Source organism: Arachis hypogaea, chromosome 16 (assembly GCF_003086295.3).
Source record: "Arachis hypogaea cultivar Tifrunner chromosome 16, arahy.Tifrunner.gnm2.J5K5, whole genome shotgun sequence".
NCBI classification, from domain to species: domain Eukaryota; kingdom Viridiplantae; phylum Streptophyta; class Magnoliopsida; order Fabales; family Fabaceae; genus Arachis; species Arachis hypogaea.
The window spans coordinates 1,137,142-1,158,027 of record NC_092051.1 but is presented as its reverse complement, the minus strand read 5'-3'; the positions used below and the strand labels follow the sequence as shown (position 1 = coordinate 1,158,027).

Here is a 20,886-nt window from a genome sequence, read left to right as displayed (position 1 = left end):
AATTAAATATACATTAAAAAAAAACGTGCATATAACATTTAAAAAAAAAAAAAACTAGATGAAACTTTCATGCATCATCTGACACACTACAAAAATTTCAATTAATTAGTCGGTAGCCATATTTTCTCAATCCCCGTTTATAGATCAAAGAAAAATAAACTAAAACTATTGTTGCATTGCGGCATTAAAAGTCTTCTAATTATCTAATTTAATTATGGTACGATATATAGGTTTAGTCACATTTTTGTGGAAAATAATTTTCAACAACCATAACAAATCCTGTCAATAATTTAAGGAGACTATTATTAGTATGTAATTAATTATATCACAATGATTAACTTGAAGATCTACTTAAATTAGATAGTAAACTTTGATTGAAACCACGTTTATTAGGTTTGTCAAATTTTGGCACCTATATATATTCAATTTCCAACCACTCCCTCTTATAGCCCCTATATCTAGGTAGCACAATCAAACAATTTAAATTGACGAAACCAAACATACAATGATTATATATACTTTTAATATATTTTTCACATCAGAGTTTTTATTTAGGTTTGAAAGTTGAAACGTGATTTTGTACAATTTTTTTAATTTATCTTATGTTAATTCTTGTTGTGTAATGAAGATCAAATTATAAATTTTTTGTTCATAAAATTCTTTCATATCATATTATTAAATTACTTATCCAAAAACTTAAAATAATAAAAAAAATACATACATAAATAATTATATCTCAAAATGATTATATTTATTTTCTTAAAATATACAATTTCCTTTTATCAAGTTTAGTAAAGTAAAAAAGAGAATTTTGAAAAGTATAATGATATATACAATTTCCTTTTATCAAGTTTATAAAATTTGATTATATTTTTTTGTTAAATTATACCATATTATGCCTGATATTCCCTTGATTCTTAACAATGCTTTTCCTCGTCTTAATTCTAAAGAGTATAATGATATTGGCAGAAATATATTGGACTCAGAGATTAAAGAAGCCGTATTTTATATGGGCAGTTTTAAAACTCCTGAAAGGAATGGTCTTCAAGCAATTTTCTTTCAAAGCCAATGAGAAAGAATGGGGATTGATCTATATTCTCTTATTCAACAATATTTTGCCAATCCTAATAGAGTCAAAGAGTTAAATGAAATCCTGATAACCCTCATCCCGAAAACTGATCCGGTCACTAGTCTTAAACAAATGCGCCTGATAAGTCTTTGTAATGTTTCCTATAAAGTCATTACAAAGATCTTAGCTAATCGTCTAAGGAGACTAATGAAAAAGTTGGTTGTATCGACCCAATGCAATTTTGTTCCTGGTAGACAGAGTACTGATAATATTATCATTTCTCAAGAAATTATCCACTCAATGAGAAATAAGAAGGGCTTTAAAGGTTAGATGACAATTAAGATCGACCTTGAGAAAGCATACAATAGGCTCAAATGGAATTTTATTAAGGATACCCTGATAGAGATCGGACTCCCTAATAATATTATTCACCATGGGTTCTGGAAACCTATCCGCATTAAGCGAGATTCTCCTGAGATATCTCATCTGTGCTTTGCTGATGACTTAATCTTGTTCGCAAAGGCTAGCCTTAATCAAGCTGAAGTTATTAATAAATGTCTTAATGCATTCTGTGAAAGTTCCGGTCAAAAAGTTAGCCAGCATAAGACTAGAATTTTCTTTTCTAAGAATGTTAGAAATAATGTGCGAAGAGATATTAGTGAAGCTTTGGGGTTTGCTAGAACTGATGACCTTGGTAAATATCTGGGAGTTTCGATTCTCCACTCCAGAGTCTCTGGCCATACCTACCATGATATAATTAACAAGATCAATACCAAACTCAACTTGTGAAAAGCTTCTTCTCTCTCCCTTGCCGGGAGATGCACTCTGATGAAATCTGTCCTCTCTACTATCTCTTATTATATTATGCAATCTGCCCTTTTACCTTCGTCTACTTGTAATACTATTGATCGTAAATGTAGAAACTTTCTCTGGGGTAACACTGAAAATTCAAAGAAGATTCACCTAATTAGTTGGAATAAAGTGTGTGTATCTAAAAAAACAGGAGGCCTTGGGATTCGACACACTAGCAAAGTGAACCATGCCTTTATGATGAAAGCAGGGTAGAGCCTCATTGAGAGAAAGGACTGTCTTTGGGCTAGAGTTCTCCAATCCAAATACGGAGGAGGGAATGATGTAATTCCCAAGGTAGAGAGAAGGAAGAGTGAATTCAACTTATGGAAAGACATATGTAAAGCGTGGCCTAACGTCCAACAAAACTACATTTGGCGGATAGGAGATGGTTCGAGGATAAACCTCTGGAAAGACAATTGGGTCCCAGATGTAGGCTGCTTAAGCCAACATGCTAATTAGGTAAGTGCTCCAATAGATGAAAATAGTTCTCTAACTGATTTTCTTAATGTTGCAGGCAACTGAGATGAAAGGAAGCTGAAAATCTGATTGCCAAAGAAGCTGATCAAGAAAAGTGTAGCTATTTTCCCTCCCTCCCCTTGGAAGAACGCTGACCTTATAGCGTGGAGCTTATCGTCGGACGGGGCCTTTGAAATAAAGACAGCATACCAGAATTTGAATGAAGAGCCATATAATCCTGAAAGACTATACACTCTTATTTGGAGATGGAGAGGTCTGGAGCGCATTTGCACTTTTCTCTAGCTGATTTCACATGAAGCCATCCTTACAAATGTTGAAAGAAGAAGACGTCACCTTACAACTACAACCAGGTGCCCAAGATGTTCCGGACATGATGAAACTATTCTTCATGTATTTCGAGATTGTGTTTATGCTGCTAATATATGACTTCCTCTTATTAAGGATGCGGGTTGGAATAACTTTTTTGGGCTCAATCTGTTTGACTGGTTAATTCAGAACCTTACTATCAAAGGGGATTGGCCCTGCATGTTCGGGGTTACTGTCTCCTCCATTTGGTACTTCAGGAATAGATTTATTTTCGAAGGAGATAGCACTGCGGTTTGGGCAAGAGTTGAACAGGTGAAAGTGCAGTGCAATGAGATTGTCAAAGTCATCAAAACGCCAACCGTTCCTAATCATAACCACAGTTTTCAGAAGCAAGTTATTAATTGGAGCTCCCCTATGGAGGGGCGTATCAAAATGAATGTTGACAGTTCTTTCCTCTCTCAAGCTAACAGTGCTGTCTGTGGTGGGATTTTTCGGAATCATCTTGGCCAATTTGTTAAGGGTTTCACCTGCAACTTGGGGAGTTGTTCCAGTACGCATGCCGAGCTCTGGAGAATTATTTGTGGACTTTAAATTGCCTTAGCTAACAATGTTACTTGCTTAATAGTTGAATTTGACTCTGCTGCAGCTATTAATTTTACTAAGAATGATTACTCAACTACACATCCTTGTGCTCCTCTTATAGCTGACATTCACATTTTGACTGGGCGTCTCCAAAACATTCAATAGTCTCATATCTTACGTGAAGCTAATTTAGTGGCTAACATCTTTACTAAGAAAATACATAATATACCCTTTGACTATCATATGTTTGAAGTTATTCCTCCTGATATTTTTAATTCTCTTTTGTTAGATGTTTCTGATATTTTTTTCATAAAAGAATTTAGTTAATTGTCTTTTTTTTTTTTTTGGTCCCTGACCCTCTTTTCTCACCAAAAAAAAAATCTTGGCACTGGTATATATTCAATTTCCAACCACTTCCTCTTATAGCCCCTATATCTAGGTAGCACAATCAAACAATTTAAATTGATGAAACCAAGCATACAATGATTATACTTTTAATATATTTTTCACATCAGAGTTTTTATTTAGGTTTGAAAGTTGAAACGTGATTTTGTACAATTTTTTAATTTATCTTATGTTAATTCTTTTTGTGTAATGAAGATCAAATTATAAATTTTTTGTTCTTAAAATTCTTTCATATCATATTATTAAATTACTTATCCAAAAACTTAAAATGATAAGAAAAAATACATATATAAATAATTATATCTCAAAATGATTATATTTATTTTCTTAAAATATACAATTTAATTTTCTTTTATCAAGTTTAGTAAAGTAAAAAAGAGAATTTTGAACACACAATTATTTCAAACTCAAATCAGATATATAAGATTTAATTACTAAAATGTATTTTAATAGTTTTCTAAAAATATTTAATTTAAATGTTTCTTTAATTTCTACTTATTAAATAAAAAGTGAATTAATAAGTATTTTATTTGAGATTTCAAAACGTTGAATGAAGAGCCATATAATCCTGAAAGACTATACACTCTTATTTGGAGATGGAGAGGTCTGGAGCGCATTTGCACTTTTCTCTAGCTGATTTCACATGAAGCCATCCTTACAAATGTTGAAAGAAGAAGACATCACCTTACAACTACAACCAGGTGCCCAAGATGTTCCGGACATGATGAAACTATTCTTCATGTATTTCGAGATTGTGTTTATGCTGCTAATATATGGCTTCCTCTTATTAAGGATGCGGGTTGGAATAACTTTTTTGGGCTCAATCTGTTTGACTGGTTAATTCAGAACCTTACTATCAAAGGGGATTGGCCCTGCATGTTCGGGGTTACTGTCTCCTCCATTTGGTACTTCAGGAATAGATTTATTTTCGAAGGAGATAGCACTGCGGTTTGGGCAAGAGTTGAACAGGTGAAAGTGCAGTGCAATGAGATTGTCAAAGTCATCAAAACGCCAACCGTTCCTAATCATAACCACAGTTTTCAGAAGCAAGTTATTAATTGGAGCTCCCCTATGGAGGGGCGTATCAAAATGAATGTTGACAGTTCTTTCCTCTCTCAAGCTAACAGTGCTGTCTGTGGTGGGATTTTTCGGAATCATCTTGGCCAATTTGTTAAGGGTTTCACCTGCAACTTGGGGAGTTGTTCCAGTACGCATGCCGAGCTCTGGAGAATTATTTGTGGACTTTAAATTGCCTTAGCTAACAATGTTACTTGCTTAATAGTTGAATTTGACTCTGCTGCAGCTATTAATTTTACTAAGAATGATTACTCAACTACACATCCTTGTGCTCCTCTTATAGCTGACATTCACATTTTGACTGGGCGTCTCCAAAACATTCAATAGTCTCATATCTTACGTGAAGCTAATTTAGTGGCTAACATCTTTACTAAGAAAATACATAATATACCCTTTGACTATCATATGTTTGAAGTTATTCCTCCTGATATTTTTAATTCTCTTTTGTTAGATGTTTCTGATATTTTTTTCATAAAAGAATTTAGTTAATTGTCTTTTTTTTTTTTTTGGTCCCTGACCCTCTTTTCTCACCAAAAAAAAAATCTTGGCACTGGTATATATTCAATTTCCAACCACTTCCTCTTATAGCCCCTATATCTAGGTAGCACAATCAAACAATTTAAATTGATGAAACCAAGCATACAATGATTATACTTTTAATATATTTTTCACATCAGAGTTTTTATTTAGGTTTGAAAGTTGAAACGTGATTTTGTACAATTTTTTAATTTATCTTATGTTAATTCTTTTTGTGTAATGAAGATCAAATTATAAATTTTTTGTTCTTAAAATTCTTTCATATCATATTATTAAATTACTTATCCAAAAACTTAAAATGATAAGAAAAAATACATATATAAATAATTATATCTCAAAATGATTATATTTATTTTCTTAAAATATACAATTTAATTTTCTTTTATCAAGTTTAGTAAAGTAAAAAAGAGAATTTTGAACACACAATTATTTCAAACTCAAATCAGATATATAAGATTTAATTACTAAAATGTATTTTAATAATTTTCTAAAAATATTTAATTTAAATGTTTCTTTAATTTCTACTTATTAAATAAAAAGTGAATTAATAAGTATTTTATTTGAGATTTCAAAACGTTGATTTATCTACTTTTCATTTGATATTTAGGAAGTATATATAGAAAGAACAACTTGGTTAGCATGCATGGCTTTAATTTTTTCACATTTGATATATATATATGTTGTATTGTATGCTCCTATTTACATAAAGAAAGGGATGAACCATATATGATATAGTACTTATATAAATAATTACATTAGATTAGATAGATACTTAAATTATATATCAAGTAATAAATTAATAATAACTAGGGGTGAACACGGATCTGATCGGATCGGATATGGCCAAAATTTCGATCCAATCCGTATTAAAATCATTGGATCGGATTCCATATCCGCAGTTTTTAAGCTTGGATCCGATCCGTACATTTGCGGATCGGATATCGGATATATCCGCAAAATACAAAAATATTTTAAAAAGGTTATTTTTATTAAAAAATATATCAATAAAATTCATTTTTTCTATTCTTTTAAATATGTTTACTCTTAAAATAATATTAAACATACATTTCTTAAATAATGAATTAAAATAATACAACATATATGATAATTATTAGTTGAAATAAAATATAAAAATAATATTTATTTATTTATTTTTGCGGATACACGGATATATACGGATCGTATATGTGAATATCTACACAAAATCCGCAATTCAATCTGATTAGTGTGCGGATCTGATCCGATCCGATCCGATAGCCTTACGGATCGGATCTATATCCACAATTTTTGAATCGAATTCGGATAAATACGGCAGATATGCGGATCGAATCCAATCCATAAACACCCCTAATAATAACTACGAAAGTGAAAGAATGAGTTTTGTGCCTTATTTTCTTTTATATGTTTTTGAATTAAAAGCCACACTAATTACTTATTCCTCTAATTTTTTACCTTTTTTTTTGTAACATGTGCTTATGACTTTTTTTTTAACGTAAAAAGGCATGCATATATATATATATATATATATATATATATATATATATATATACATGCTATTCAGCAATTATAAGATCTTGGTGCTTACTTTTGTTAGATTCATTTTACCTTTTTAATTTTCTGGGTTCTTTGCTTGTTTTCTTTGATTCATAGATTCCGTATGCAACTGAAAATGTATGCTTGATATATAAGCTTATGCGCTTATATAACCCAATAATTATTCTCTAAATAAGATTGTATATATTTTGTGATAAGCGTTGTAATAAGCTAGTCGGAAATGTTTGGTAACTAAAGAAAATCAGCCAAAAACAGCCATAACTTATTTTATTTAGCATTCATTAATTGTTGCGACAATTAATTAATGCTAAATAAGGTAAGTTCTGACTGTTTTTTTTTTTGTCTACCTAGCATTATTCTAAGCTAGTATGTCTGATAAATTCTATGTTAAATTTGTAAATTTAAATGACATTGTATAATATATACAAGTAATAGATAAGATGATTTAAGCACCACTATATATGAGATTGTGCTCCAATAATAATCTTGAAAAAAAAAGTTAAGAAAAATTTACATGAAACCACCACTATAATTATTCTATATCTAACATGTATTAGAATTCTTTTGGTTTGTTAGATTTTTTAGATGGAATGTACTTTGTTAGCGTATTTATGTTCATCTTTGATGATAATGTCAAAAGGAGATAGATTAATAATTATTATATATGTTTTTGTTTTCTCTTAATTAATGGGTAGAATTGTAGCGAATGATATGATCTATATTGATAATAAATATTTATAATATAATAATTATATTGTGACAACAATAACAATTGCATATCGAATTTATTAAAATCATATAATATATCAAAAATAAAATTATTATAGAAAAAAATATATAAATAATTTTTATATGTACAAATTAAATAAAACTACCTTAAATTACTTTTAATATACATATTATTCAAAGTTTTGCCCTAGATGATTGATGAAAATAAGAAGCTAAGGAACAGTCAGTTCTTAACTGACAAGTGGAAAAATTAATAAATAAATAAATATTAAAAAAGATGAAAAATTGAAAAGAGGCATTCCATATAGCCATTCCACTCAATGGAGGACATTAAACCCCACAAAAGAGAAATATATTTTTATTATAAAATAAATAATTTACATATCATCACGTGATTGAATTTGCCTTCGATATTAAGGAAACAAAAGTGAAACCAAACTGAAAGATATATAGAATTCTATATATTAAGCAGCTCTCTTAATAATAATAATAAGGTATTTTAGGGCACTATTAATGTAAGTATCTTAATATAATATATAACTATTTATATATCTTTATTTATTAGTTGATAGATAAATAATTTTATCATATCATAATATCAGTGTTTTATGACTAAAAAAATCTAAATTTTAATTCTTATTGATCACTTGTAATCATTCTCTCTCTCCCTCTCTGAAAAAATGAAGAGCTATATAAAGAAGAAACTAATTGCATTTACATTGCATGCATGCAATATTAATGAACCAGCAAATACTCCGTTTCCTTTTCTAGTTAAAATATCACTATTTGAAATCCAATTACTTATGTATAATCTATACACTATATATGAACTTTTCATTAATTACCAATATTCGAATTCAAAATTTTATTTGAAAATGATAAGTAATTAATAGCCTTATCCTTTTAGTAACTTCAAAATCAAAACCCTAAAAAAATTAAAAATAATAAGCTAGTAGTAAGAGAGGTCATTGTAACCATTCTTTTTTGAAAAAAAAATTATTTTTTTTATTCATAGAAAAACCAAATAGCATTTACAAATATCATAAAAACATCAATTCTACATCGATACAAAGAAGATAAATATCCTATGTATTGAACTCTGATTTGATAAAAAAACATAATATTCGATTACTGAAAATCTTAAAAATTAAAAACAAAGACAAAATAAAATCTCTTTTATTTCTAGACCTACACATACGTGCTGCAAGCCAATAGTAACATATATCTTCTTCTACACATACCTAGCTGTTGGGTCAACCGTGGAGAGCTCTTGACCACCGGAGAGACCTCGGGGAAGAATCAAGTGAGATAAATAAGATGAGAAGACACCACATCCAACATGTTCTCTCACTTGATTCCTCCCCGAAATCTTCCCGATGGTCGAGAGCTTCCCACGGTAGCCTAACACTACCATTATAACTATTCTTAAGAATAAATTAGTTAGTATTTATGAACTATTATTATAACTTCTCTTATCAATTTAAATTTTTTAAATAATAATTTCACATAGTATTGTAATTTCTTTTACTTAAAAATCAGTATAAGTTAAATAAAAAATAATAATATAATAAATTTAAAAAGATTTATATACTTTTTTTATTAATTTAATTTTTTAAAATAAGTAGTTTCACGACCATATAAACAAATATAGGCAAAGGCATAACTAGAACTACTTAGGTTTAGAGATTATAAAGTAGAGCAATTTGAGTGGCACTTTTGGCATGGAGGCCATATGGCATCACATTTCACAAATCACATGGATATGATGTACGAAACAAAATCTATAATTCTTACGTATATCAACTGCTTATCTGTAAAAGCAACCGCACTACCAAAAAGAGAACCACAAACAACCCTTAATTAATGGAAAAGTATAGGGTACCAACATATTATCTGTCAACTTCTGTCAATTCTTATTTATAATTGTGTTTTATGAAAGTATGTTCGTGGATGTGTCTAATAATTAATATATTTTAAATACATATATAAAGAGACACATCCAAAAAATATATCTATAAAGACACTTCTATTAAACACAGACATTTTTATTAGACACATCCACGAATACACTTTCATAAAACACAATTATAAATAAGAGTTGGCAGAAGTTGGCAGATATGCTGTTGGTAACGTAGCGGAACCGTTAATTAATTACTTCATCCATGAACTGTAATCATGTTTATTTGTCCCTAATTGATCAGGTCTTCTTGTTTAATGCTACCAGTTAATTATATGTATACTTTATCCGAAAATTCATCTTGCATTAGACAGAACGTAACACGTCTATTTTTATTTTTCGAGATATAATTATTTATGTTGTATTTTTTTATTCATTTAAGTATTTGAAAAAAATAATTTTATGACACGGTATTAGAGTCTTATGTTTAAAAGGTTTATAGTTCGATTTTTGATGAACTCAAAAAAAATATATATAAAATAAATAAAAAAATTATACAAAAAATTAAAAAACTCGAAAATTCTTAGTTGAAGGGACATATTTTAGAATATATTTATTCATATTGAAAAACATGGTTTCATGACATCCATGATCCTTTTTAATTACTTCATATGTATTAAAAGGTTTATTTTAGTTGAAGAGAAATATTAATGTCATCAATATAAAATGTAAAGTAAATGGTTATAGATTATTTATATTTGAATTAAGAAGGTTTTAAGAGGTAAGAGTAGTTGTCAAACAATATATTTGTAGAATAATGTTACACATTTAAATTATTTTATGAACTAAATTTAGCTAAATTAAATAATAAAATTTAAAATAATATTAGTTATAACTAATTTTTGTTATGTTAAACTAATTTAATTAAATTTAATTGACAAAAAAATTAGAATGTATAATATTATTCATTATAATGGTTATCTCTTTCAACCATGTACATCTTTTAATACCCTAATTCCCTTATATAAAAAGGCTAGGTGCATTATTTAAAACGTAAATAATTTTGCAAGTGATTACCCAACTGTATGTAATAATAAATTAAAAAAAAAAAGAAAGAAGAGAAGAAAACAATAATAAATCTTCAATATTTTCAAAATTAAGCATCTCAACTTAATTAAAAAATATAGCTTAATAAATATATTAGTTGCCAAATATTTATAGAAAATTATACATCATGGTTATTATATCCTCGAACCATATATAAAAGAATTCTAACTTCTAATCATCATTTACTAATAATGAAGAACTATAACTATATATCCTTGCCCAAAAAAAAAAAAGTTGTGCCATGATATAGTTTAAATTGTGTAGAGATCTTTTTTTAATTTATTTTATGTTAAATTTATTTATTTTAGAAAAAATAACAAAAAATAAATTCTATTTTTTGTAACAATTTTTATATCTTATTATAAAATTATTTATCTTTAAAAATTAAGAAAAAATATATAAATAATTATATTTGAAAAGTAAAGTATATTTTTTGTCCTAAAGTTTGATAAAAGTTTCAAAAATACTCCTAAATTTTATTTTGTTTCAATTTTGTTCTAGAAGTTTTCGATTTGCATCAAATATACCCCTAACGGCTAATTTTTCAAAAAATTAAAGATCAATTCAACAACAATTTCATAAGAACAACCATCAACACAAGCAAATCAAGCATAATTTTCATACATTATTGTTAGATTGATCTTAATTATTTTAAAAATTTAGCCATCGAGAGTATATTTGATGCAAATCAAAAACAAATTAAAATTAAAACAAAATAAAACTTAGAAATATTTTAAAAATTTTTGCCAAACTTCAAAGACAAAAAGTATACTTTACCCTATTTGCCTATTTGGAATGGATTTGGAATAATGAATAGTTTGAATTAATGATCATATATAGTCTCCTTTGTTGGTGCTACTTTTAAATAACAATTAAGTAATGAAACTTTATTAGAGAAAGCAAATAAAAGTAAAAATGAGTTTTCTTCTTTGAAAAGATGAAACATACATATGAGCAAGTTAATAATATTTGGGACCCCTTTTATATGGAAAGTAGCATACGCATAGGTTGCCCCATCAAACCGACCATCAAATCACTTTTTTTCAATGTGTCCCTTCTTTCAATAATTTTCATAACGAAAATATTTGATAATTAAAAAGAATTAATAAAAAATAACTAAAATTTATTTTATTTAATATTTATTAATTATTATATTAATTATAATAAAAAATATCAATAAAAAATAGTTAAAATTTATTTTATAATTAATAAATATTAAATAAAATAAATTTTAATTATTTTTTTTTTAGTATTATTGTTTTTATAATCTCATTTTTCGTTGAAGAGTTCATTGCTATAGACAGAAACATAAAAAGATGGTTAAATTACACAGTTAGTCCTTATATTTTTAGTGAAATTATAAATTGGTCTTCACACTTTAAAAATTTGTAATTGAACTTCTAAAGAGAATTAAAATTTGTAATTTAGTCTCCGTCGGTCAAAAAATGTTGATTTAATAGAATATTTTCAAAATATGCTGAGAATATTCTATTAAAATCGAGAATATACTGAGAATATTCTGTTAAATCAAACACTTTTTAAACGATGGAGACTAAATTATAAATTTTAATTATTTTTAAGAATCCAATTAAAAATTTTTTAAATATAAATACTAATTTATAATTTCACTAAAAATGTAGGAATTAACTATGTAATTTAACCTAAAAAAATAGTGACAACAATTATTGAACTGTTATATATGGGATGTGTTTAATTTTGTGACTGAAAATCTACATTATTATAAACTTGATTTTTAATGATGAGTTATTTCAGCTTTATTTGGCATTTTTACAAAGAAGTGACACATGGATATATTAGCATATGTTGAAAATTTGATCCGATTATTTGTGTATGGATTGGATAATTATTATTCTACAATAATATTTTACTAACTTTTTCACCATATGATCCAAATTGTAATCTTTAGTGAAATAATTAAAAATGAGGAGAAAAAACGTTTATACATAAATTAGAATAATTTTAATGTGAATAATATATTACAAATTTCACATTGCTAAAAAATAATGTGAGTCAACTCTCATCATTCCATCAACTAATTCTTAAGAGGTTAAATTGATTAAATCTTTGTAACAATTGTTAATAATTTAAGCGACAACAAAAATGTTGCTAAATAATATAACGAAATTTCTGTTTTTTTTTTCTTTTTCAAAATTTAATAATTTCTTATATTGGAAATTGAAGTCAAACTGTTTCAGCACAACAGAAAAACTACATGCTCATGTTTTTTCTGTTCACTATCTACTAGTGGTTATTTTAGTAATTGCCAAAACCTACGGCTAAATGGTTAGATATTTAATATTGGAGTGGTTTATCAATTACTACAAATTATTTTGTAACAGTTTGAAATCGTCACTAAATTCTCTAAATCGCTGCCATTTGTAAATTTTGTGCTGTTATATGAATCAGGTTAACTAACTTTTAATACTATTTTGGGAGAATACATATCAACATATATTACATGAATTTAGTTAGGGCACATGTTAATGTTATTAATTAAAAAGATTACAAAAAATCTAAAAACTTATTTTAATAATAACCTATGTTAACTAAAATTTTATGATATTAAAATTATAAACTGAAATAATAAGAAACTCCCAAAATGACATGGAGTACATTATTCTTTTGGCACCTCAATAAGATTCTAGCTAATGCTCACTTTTGTCCTTGGCAATAGTCAAACTTTTTAGAGTTAATATTTAAATTGGTGTTTGAATTTGTATAGAAACCGTAATTTAATTGCTAAATTTTAATTGTCTCTATTTAATCTTTAAACTATATAAATGTAATGCACATTAATTCTTAGAACAATTTTTGGCATACAAATATTAATAGAACATTGACATAGACAGTTAGATGTTATGTTAGAATTTGTAAAACAATATCATTTTAGTTTTGGCATTTAAATAGTTTAAAAACAATACTAGATTACTTGTTTTGAGAGGAAAAGTTTCAATAAACATTACTTATGATGTTTTTTCGTTATTTGAGTGCCAAAACAAAAACGACAAAATTTTACAGAGTTTAATATGGCATTCAACTATCTATATCAGTATTCCGTTAATGTCTGTGCGTCAAAAATTATTCTAGAGATTAACATATTCACAAAATTTGGAGACTAAATAAAAGCAATTGAAACTTTTAAAATTAAATTAAGATTCAAGTGCAAATTCATAATCAAATTGAGAATTATCTTAACTTTTTAAATTGTGTACGATTTGATATTGCTACATGCTACCTGTATAAATCATTAATAATCACCATAATAATTAATTCCTTACTAATTTTATTTATATAGTTTTATGGATATTTCTAGAAGAAACGTAGCCAAATGGAAATCTGATTGTCACAAAAACGATTAATAATGTGCAATGCATGCATGCAAACGTCATTTAATTTCTCTTTTGGGAACCAATATTATTGTTTTTCTAAAAAATCAAAATAAAGTTATTAGGTCAAGAGAAACTAACAAATTCATGACTTCATGTATCACCAAAATAAAATTAAAGCTAAATCATAAGAAGAAGAGAGTATTATTCTGCCACAAGCATGACCAAATAGATACAAATTATGATCACTATCATAATAATTAATACTCTTTCAAGTCCAAAGCATGACTTAGATTCATTAATCTAATGAATACAAAAGGCAATTTCCAAATTGATGCGTTCCATAATACAAGTTCGGGTATGTGCATGATAAAGCATTGTTAATAATAAGTTTAATTATTCTGTTGGTCCTATAGTTTCATAAAATTTTTAATTAGGTTCCTATACTTTTTTTTTTAATTGAGTCCCTATATCAATTTTTTTTTAATTAAGTCCCTCTTAGTAGTAATTAGCTTAATTTTATAGGGACCTAACTAAAAAAAAAGAATTGGTACATGAACCTAAATAAAAGAAAAAAAAAAGTGTAAGAACCTAATTAAAAAAAAAATTGGTGCAAAGACTCAATTAAAAAAATATATATGGACCTAATTAAAAATTTTGCAAAACTATAGGGACTAGCAGAATAATTAAACCTTAATAATACAATAGTATGATATTTGCATGACGTTTGACCTAACAACAACAACAATAATAATAAGTTTTTTCATAATTTTTCTTTTTAATCTTATGTTGAATTTATTTTAGAATATCAATAATCAAATTCTATATCATTTAGGAATAAAAATTTTAATACTATATTATTAAATTATTTATCTAAAAAATTGTTTAAGCCAGAGGTATTTAAATGATTATATATCTTACAATGTAATTGATGATAGATCTTTTGAGTTGTGAGTTTAAAAATTAATTAATTTTATTGATGTAATAATATATGATTGAATATTAGTATTAATTTTTTTTACACTGTTAACGTATGAAACTTAAATTCTTTATTCTTTGCTTAAAAAATATTAGTTTTCTTTTTTTGAAAAAAAGTAATATATTTTTAAAATTTAGTTAGGTCAAATAATTTAATATTTTTTTGGATAGTGTAAAGTTGCATAACTGTTTTCAATTAAGAGGAAGTGATGAATTCAAATTCATAGAGTTTACATTACCAAAAATAAACAAAAATAATATAATGGATAAAGTATGTTTTTTTTTGTTTATAATATTTATAATTTTAAAAAAAATATTTTTAACGTTTAATTTTATTTAATTTTGTCCTTAATATTTTCGATTCATTCAAAGTTGCTCTAAAATATTTTCAGTTTGTCTCTAATATTTTAGATAAAGTTAAAGTTTATGAATAATTTTGACATGAATAAAAAATGTTAAGAATAAAAATAAATAAAATTAAATATTAAAATATTGTTAAAGAAAATCACTTACAAACAAAAAAAAAAAGCATATTTTATTATCCTAATATAAAAGTTACAAATTCTAAGAGAAATACCCCCTTTAGTTCTAAATTTTGGATACATATTTTTTGTCACTTAAAAAAAAAAAAAGACTCACTAGGTGGACAAGGATAGAAAGCTTGAGAACACAAATATATGGAGGATCTATATGGAAAGAGAAAGTGGTTTTCATGATGAGGAGGCTTCATCTTCAAGTTCGATTTGCTACTTAGCTTGAAAACTTTGAAGAGCAAAACAGATTTGTCTTGAAAGAAGTATCATAATATAACTGTAGTACCTAACCTATTATGAGAAGAAACACTTTGACAAGTCTACATACAAAAAGAGGAAACATACACATCTTTAGTGGAAATAATGTGGAATGCTAAAGTAGGCCTACTGGTCATAGCTACTACCCAAGTAATGTTATTGTTATTTTTTCCGCTATGTTGATTTCTATAATTTTATTGAATTTTTAATTAGGTATTTATATTGTTTTTCTTTTTAATTATTGGATTTATATATCATATTAAATTTATAATTAAATCTCTGCTGTGATAAAAACATTAGAATTAACAGAATATTCCATCAAACAAAACGAATATGCCTAACACTTGACTAGATTGAATACCCTACTCGACCCCTAATAACTACATTGAAAGGATTACGAGACCCTTGATTAAAAAATATCCAACCTAGCCCTTGATCCTTTATTTTTTGGGATTGATTAGCTCCTGTGCAAAAAAAAAAAATAATAACATTGACTTTTTTTGGCACAGGACTAATCAGTCCCATAAAAGTAAATCTCAGGAGTCAGGTTGGATATTTTTTTTTGTCAAAGATCTCGTCTTTCGAAATAATTGTCAGGGACTGTTTAGGATTTTTTTCTATATTTTGTATAGTTTAATAGAATATTTCGTTAATTCCAACGTTTTTGTTATAGTAGAGACTTAGTTACAAAATTTAATATGGTATAGAGACCTAATAAAAAAAATTATAAGGACCTAATTAAAAATTTAGTGAGATAATAATAATAATAATAATAATAATAATAATAATAATAATAATATATATTTCTCTTTTAATTTATTATGTCTCTATATATAATAAAACCCTTAAATGAGTATAAATTAAGATTTTAATTTTTGTATATAGCTACCATAAATATGTCAAATACACACACTATAAGGCTTGGTAGCTCTTTGTGCATGTGCTCTCTCATAGTGACTCTTTCACTTACTCACTAAAATAAATTAAGTATTGCTTTTCATCAAGTTGTTTACAAATTGAACTTTTGGGGGATTAAAATCTCTTGCAAAGTTGCAATTCTTCTGTGTTGTTCCTATCTTTAATTTGGAGGGGCCACACACTTTAATTTAGTATCCAATCTTGTATTACCAAAACATCGGAAAACACTAATTGAACTTTACACTTTACCAACAATAATTGAGGTGAAGGAACCTTCTCTTAGCTAGGCATATTTTTAGGCTTTCAAGTTTTTGAAATTGGTAAGCTTTAATTTCATTCAAGTGCTTTTATTTTTCCATGAATGTGATATATCTATATATAGTGATTTTTGCAATCCAAAAATGCAAAAGAAGACACATGGAGGTTTGGGACTTGTTCAAACAAAAAGATTCATATATAATATCATAGACATGGAAGAAGCTACTAGAATTATGTAAACATATATATATATATATATATATATATATATATATATATATATAACTCAAGTTATAAATTAAAAGTTAGTTTAAGAAAGGGAAGTTGATAAATGGTTAAATTACACGGTTGATCCCTACCCTTTAAAAATTTGTAATTGGGTCTCTAAAAATAATTAAAATTTATAATTTAGTCTTCGTCGTTCAAAAAGTGTTTGATTTAATAGAATATTCTCAATATATTTTCTATTTTAACAGAATATTCTCAGCATATTCTGAAAATATTCTGTTAAATCAATACTTTTTAATTGGCAGAGACTAAATTATAAATTTTAATTTTCTCTAGGAATTTAATTACAAATTTTTAAAGTGTAAGAACTAATTTGTAATTTCACTAAAAATACATGGACTAACCGTGTAATTTAACGTTGTTAAATATAGCTACTTATTAATATAAATCCCACCATCTTAGATATAACTATATTTTGGACCCATATTTCACGCCTATTTACCTTATTTATGAGCTCCCAAATAACTGAATAACAAAAACAATATAAATTTTAATATCATATTAAAATTGAATTAACCTAATTTAAATTTTAAAAATTGAATAAAAAAAAAAGATCAAGTACTTATAAAAGCTATTATTATAAATTTATAACAATATTTCCGTGTCACGTGTAACAACATAAGATTTATTTACCAACTTAAACAATTTTTTTCCTAGAGGTCTCTAAGGTAAAAGTAGGTCAAACTATTCTGTGTGTTCGTGGCTCATCTCATTTTATTAAATAGATCATATTTAAGTCTGTTGTAAAATCTGATGAAAGATTTTTGAAAAAATTCATAAATTTTGCTGGATCGATCTGCTTAATTTATTTTTAAAAAAAAGCTATTCTCAATAATCATTTATATATTATTAAGTATTTTCTAGTATAATAGTTTATTTATTATTTTTTGTATAATTATGGATATCATTTATATATATAGACTATGGTTGTAAATAAAATTAGGTTAAATTACACTGTTGGTCCCTACACTTTTAGTGAAATTGTAAATTAGTCTCTACACTTTAAAAGTTTATAATTGGGTTCCTAAAGATAATTAAAATTTGTAATTTAGTCCTCGGCGTTCAAAAAATGTTTAATTTAACAGAATATTCTTAGCATATTCTCTATTTTAACAGAATATTCTTAGTATATTATGAGAATATTCTGTTAAATCAACACTTTTTGACCAGCGGGGACTAAATTGTAAATTTTAATTCTCTTTATGGACCTAATTATAAACTTTTAAAGTGTAGGGACCAATTTGTAATTTCACTAAAAGTATAGGGACCAACTGTGTAATTTAACCATAAAATTATTCAATCCAAATCGTTAAAACCGCACTAATTTAGATTTGATTGGATTCTATTTTTTCAAACCGCTTGATTGGATCGAATTTTGGATCTACTTTTCATAACTGATCCAATCCAATCCAAACCGCATAATGTGTTATAATATTATTATTTTATTATTATATTTACAATTATACTTATAACATGTTTAATTTGTTATACATTTTTTTTATTATTCATGTATTATTATTATTTAATAAATATTTTATGTTCAAAATGTTATTTATTTATTTATTTTAACTAACCTATAATTTTATTTCTATTGTTATGTTATCGTTGGCTTTTTAAGATATTGTTAAGACTTATTATGTCATTATTGATTATTTAAAATTTGATGTTGAGACTTATTATATGTATTTAATTTTTTTAAAAAAACCGCAAATTAATCCAAACCGTTTGTAATCGGATCGGATCTCAAAAAAAAATTCATCCAATCCAAACCACACCGCACATAAATTTAGCATTCGAATAAGATGACTTTTTTCCTTAAAATCGAATAGAATCGCACCGCAAACACAGCTACAAAACAATAAGCCTATATCTATGATGAGTAATGATGTGGATGGTTTAAATTTTAACACCCCCCCCCCTTTTTTTAGCTTCAATAATAAATTTATATGATGTTACTAAATATTTTTTTACTGACTAGTATTTTCCTTCTAAAAATTAAATATGTAATAAAAAGCTCCATCCAAAAAGTCATAATCAAGTTGAGCTAAATAATTAACAATACACCACCTAATTAAAACGCGAACTGTATAAAAAGTTTCCAAAAGCTATTAGGAAAATAACTTCAAAATAAACATCATCATTTTAAGACATTTAGAATTAGATAAGCATTTACATCACTTTATATATTTTTAATTGAATTTGATTTACATGATGATGACGATGGTGATGATGTAAATTGCCTATAATACCTTTTCATTTTTTAAAAATGATTTTTGAGTTTTTTTTTTTTTTTTTGGAAGTAAAAGATATTTCAAGCCAATTAATAGAAGTTTAGAAAGTTAGGTCCATGGCGCTCCATATTGGAAAGCATGGAATATGCCAAATATATATATTTTAATAAGATAAATAGTTTTCTTCTCTGGATTTTGATTTCACCATAATTTATTCATTAACTCACTCATTATCCATTAATAATTTTTCTTTCTGAGAAAACTTTGATATCTCTTATATGTAAATTAAATCTCATTTCTTGTGAATTATGATAGTTAATTTAATTTAAAGTGATATTTTGTTCGAATTTTAAATGAGAATAATTTAATCTCACATCAGTTAAATTTGGATCAAATAAATTATAGTACATATTTGAGTTAATTAAAAAATATATATATTAAAAGCCCCATAGATCTATTAATTTATAATTTTGAAAATTTATTTTTTCAGCCCCCACATACATAAAAAAAGTAATACAATTTATCTAGGACCTAACAATTCTTAATATTAACAAACATTACAGATAGATAATCAGAGGTTTAAAGCTAGCATATATCATATACAAAGAATAAGAAATTTCTCCACCATTTTTGTCATTCTTCAAATTAAAATTATTCATATAATTAGATTTTATTTTAATTTCTACTTATAACTCCAATTGATAATTATACCCATTATTAGTTAGGGATGAGCACGGGTAACGGGTATCCGATTACCCGTCCGAACTCGAACCGAACCAATTAAATTGATTCTGAAACCAACGAATAATCAGGTCCAATCCAAACCAAATCAATGACCATTGTTAGTGATTGGTTCGCGTATTAGTTCTGGGAGTGCGGAACTCGAACCAATCCGTGAACCCGATTATATATTAATTAAATAAAAAATAAAAAAATATATATAGCTTTTAGTGAGATTATTCACTGTTAATACGTTTGGATTTTAATGAGTTTAGTTTTTAATATATTTGGTATTTAACATATTTAGATTATTCATATTAATGTTACATGTTTATTTTTGTTGAATTTTTAAAATAAAAAATTAATTTTTTTTATGAATGTCAAAGTTATCGAGTACCCAATTATCCGAACCGAACCAATCCGTTATTAATCGGTTTGATTTGATTCAGATACATGCACCAAAAAATGCAAATCCAAACCAAACCAAACTAAACTAATTATATTTTGATCGGTTCGATTTTAGTTTTACCTTAAATCTAAACCAAACCGATCTGTGCTCACCCCTATTATTAGTTATAATTCTCTGAACCAATTATATTATATATTTTACAAAAGACCATGGCCAAGCCAATTTAGAAGCAAAGAGACATGTTTGCACTAACTTAAAGTTTTCCATAATCTACAGTTTTCATTGCTCAATCTCACCTTTCTCTCAGTCCCACCAAACCCTTCAAAGAGATTCCGATTCCTTTGGCTTTTACTT

At 26.5% G+C, this 20,886-nt stretch overlaps 1 protein-coding gene across 1 annotated transcript; it reads left to right on the top strand.

Annotated features, from left to right (window-relative positions):
- Window positions 1–1,399: 1,399 nt before the first annotated feature.
- Window positions 1,400–1,858, top strand: LOC140179805 (uncharacterized). Its single transcript, XM_072219577.1, has one exon. The coding sequence runs from the start codon at window positions 1,400–1,402 to the stop codon at window positions 1,856–1,858; it is 459 nt and encodes a 152-aa protein (XP_072075678.1).
- Window positions 1,859–20,886: the final 19,028 nt, after the last annotated feature.

Bases quoted from the DNA above. Each gene is read 5' to 3' on its own strand.
- LOC140179805 (XM_072219577.1), top strand. From the start codon at position 1,400: ATGACAATTAAGATCGACCTTGAGAAAGCATACAATAGGCTCAAATGG.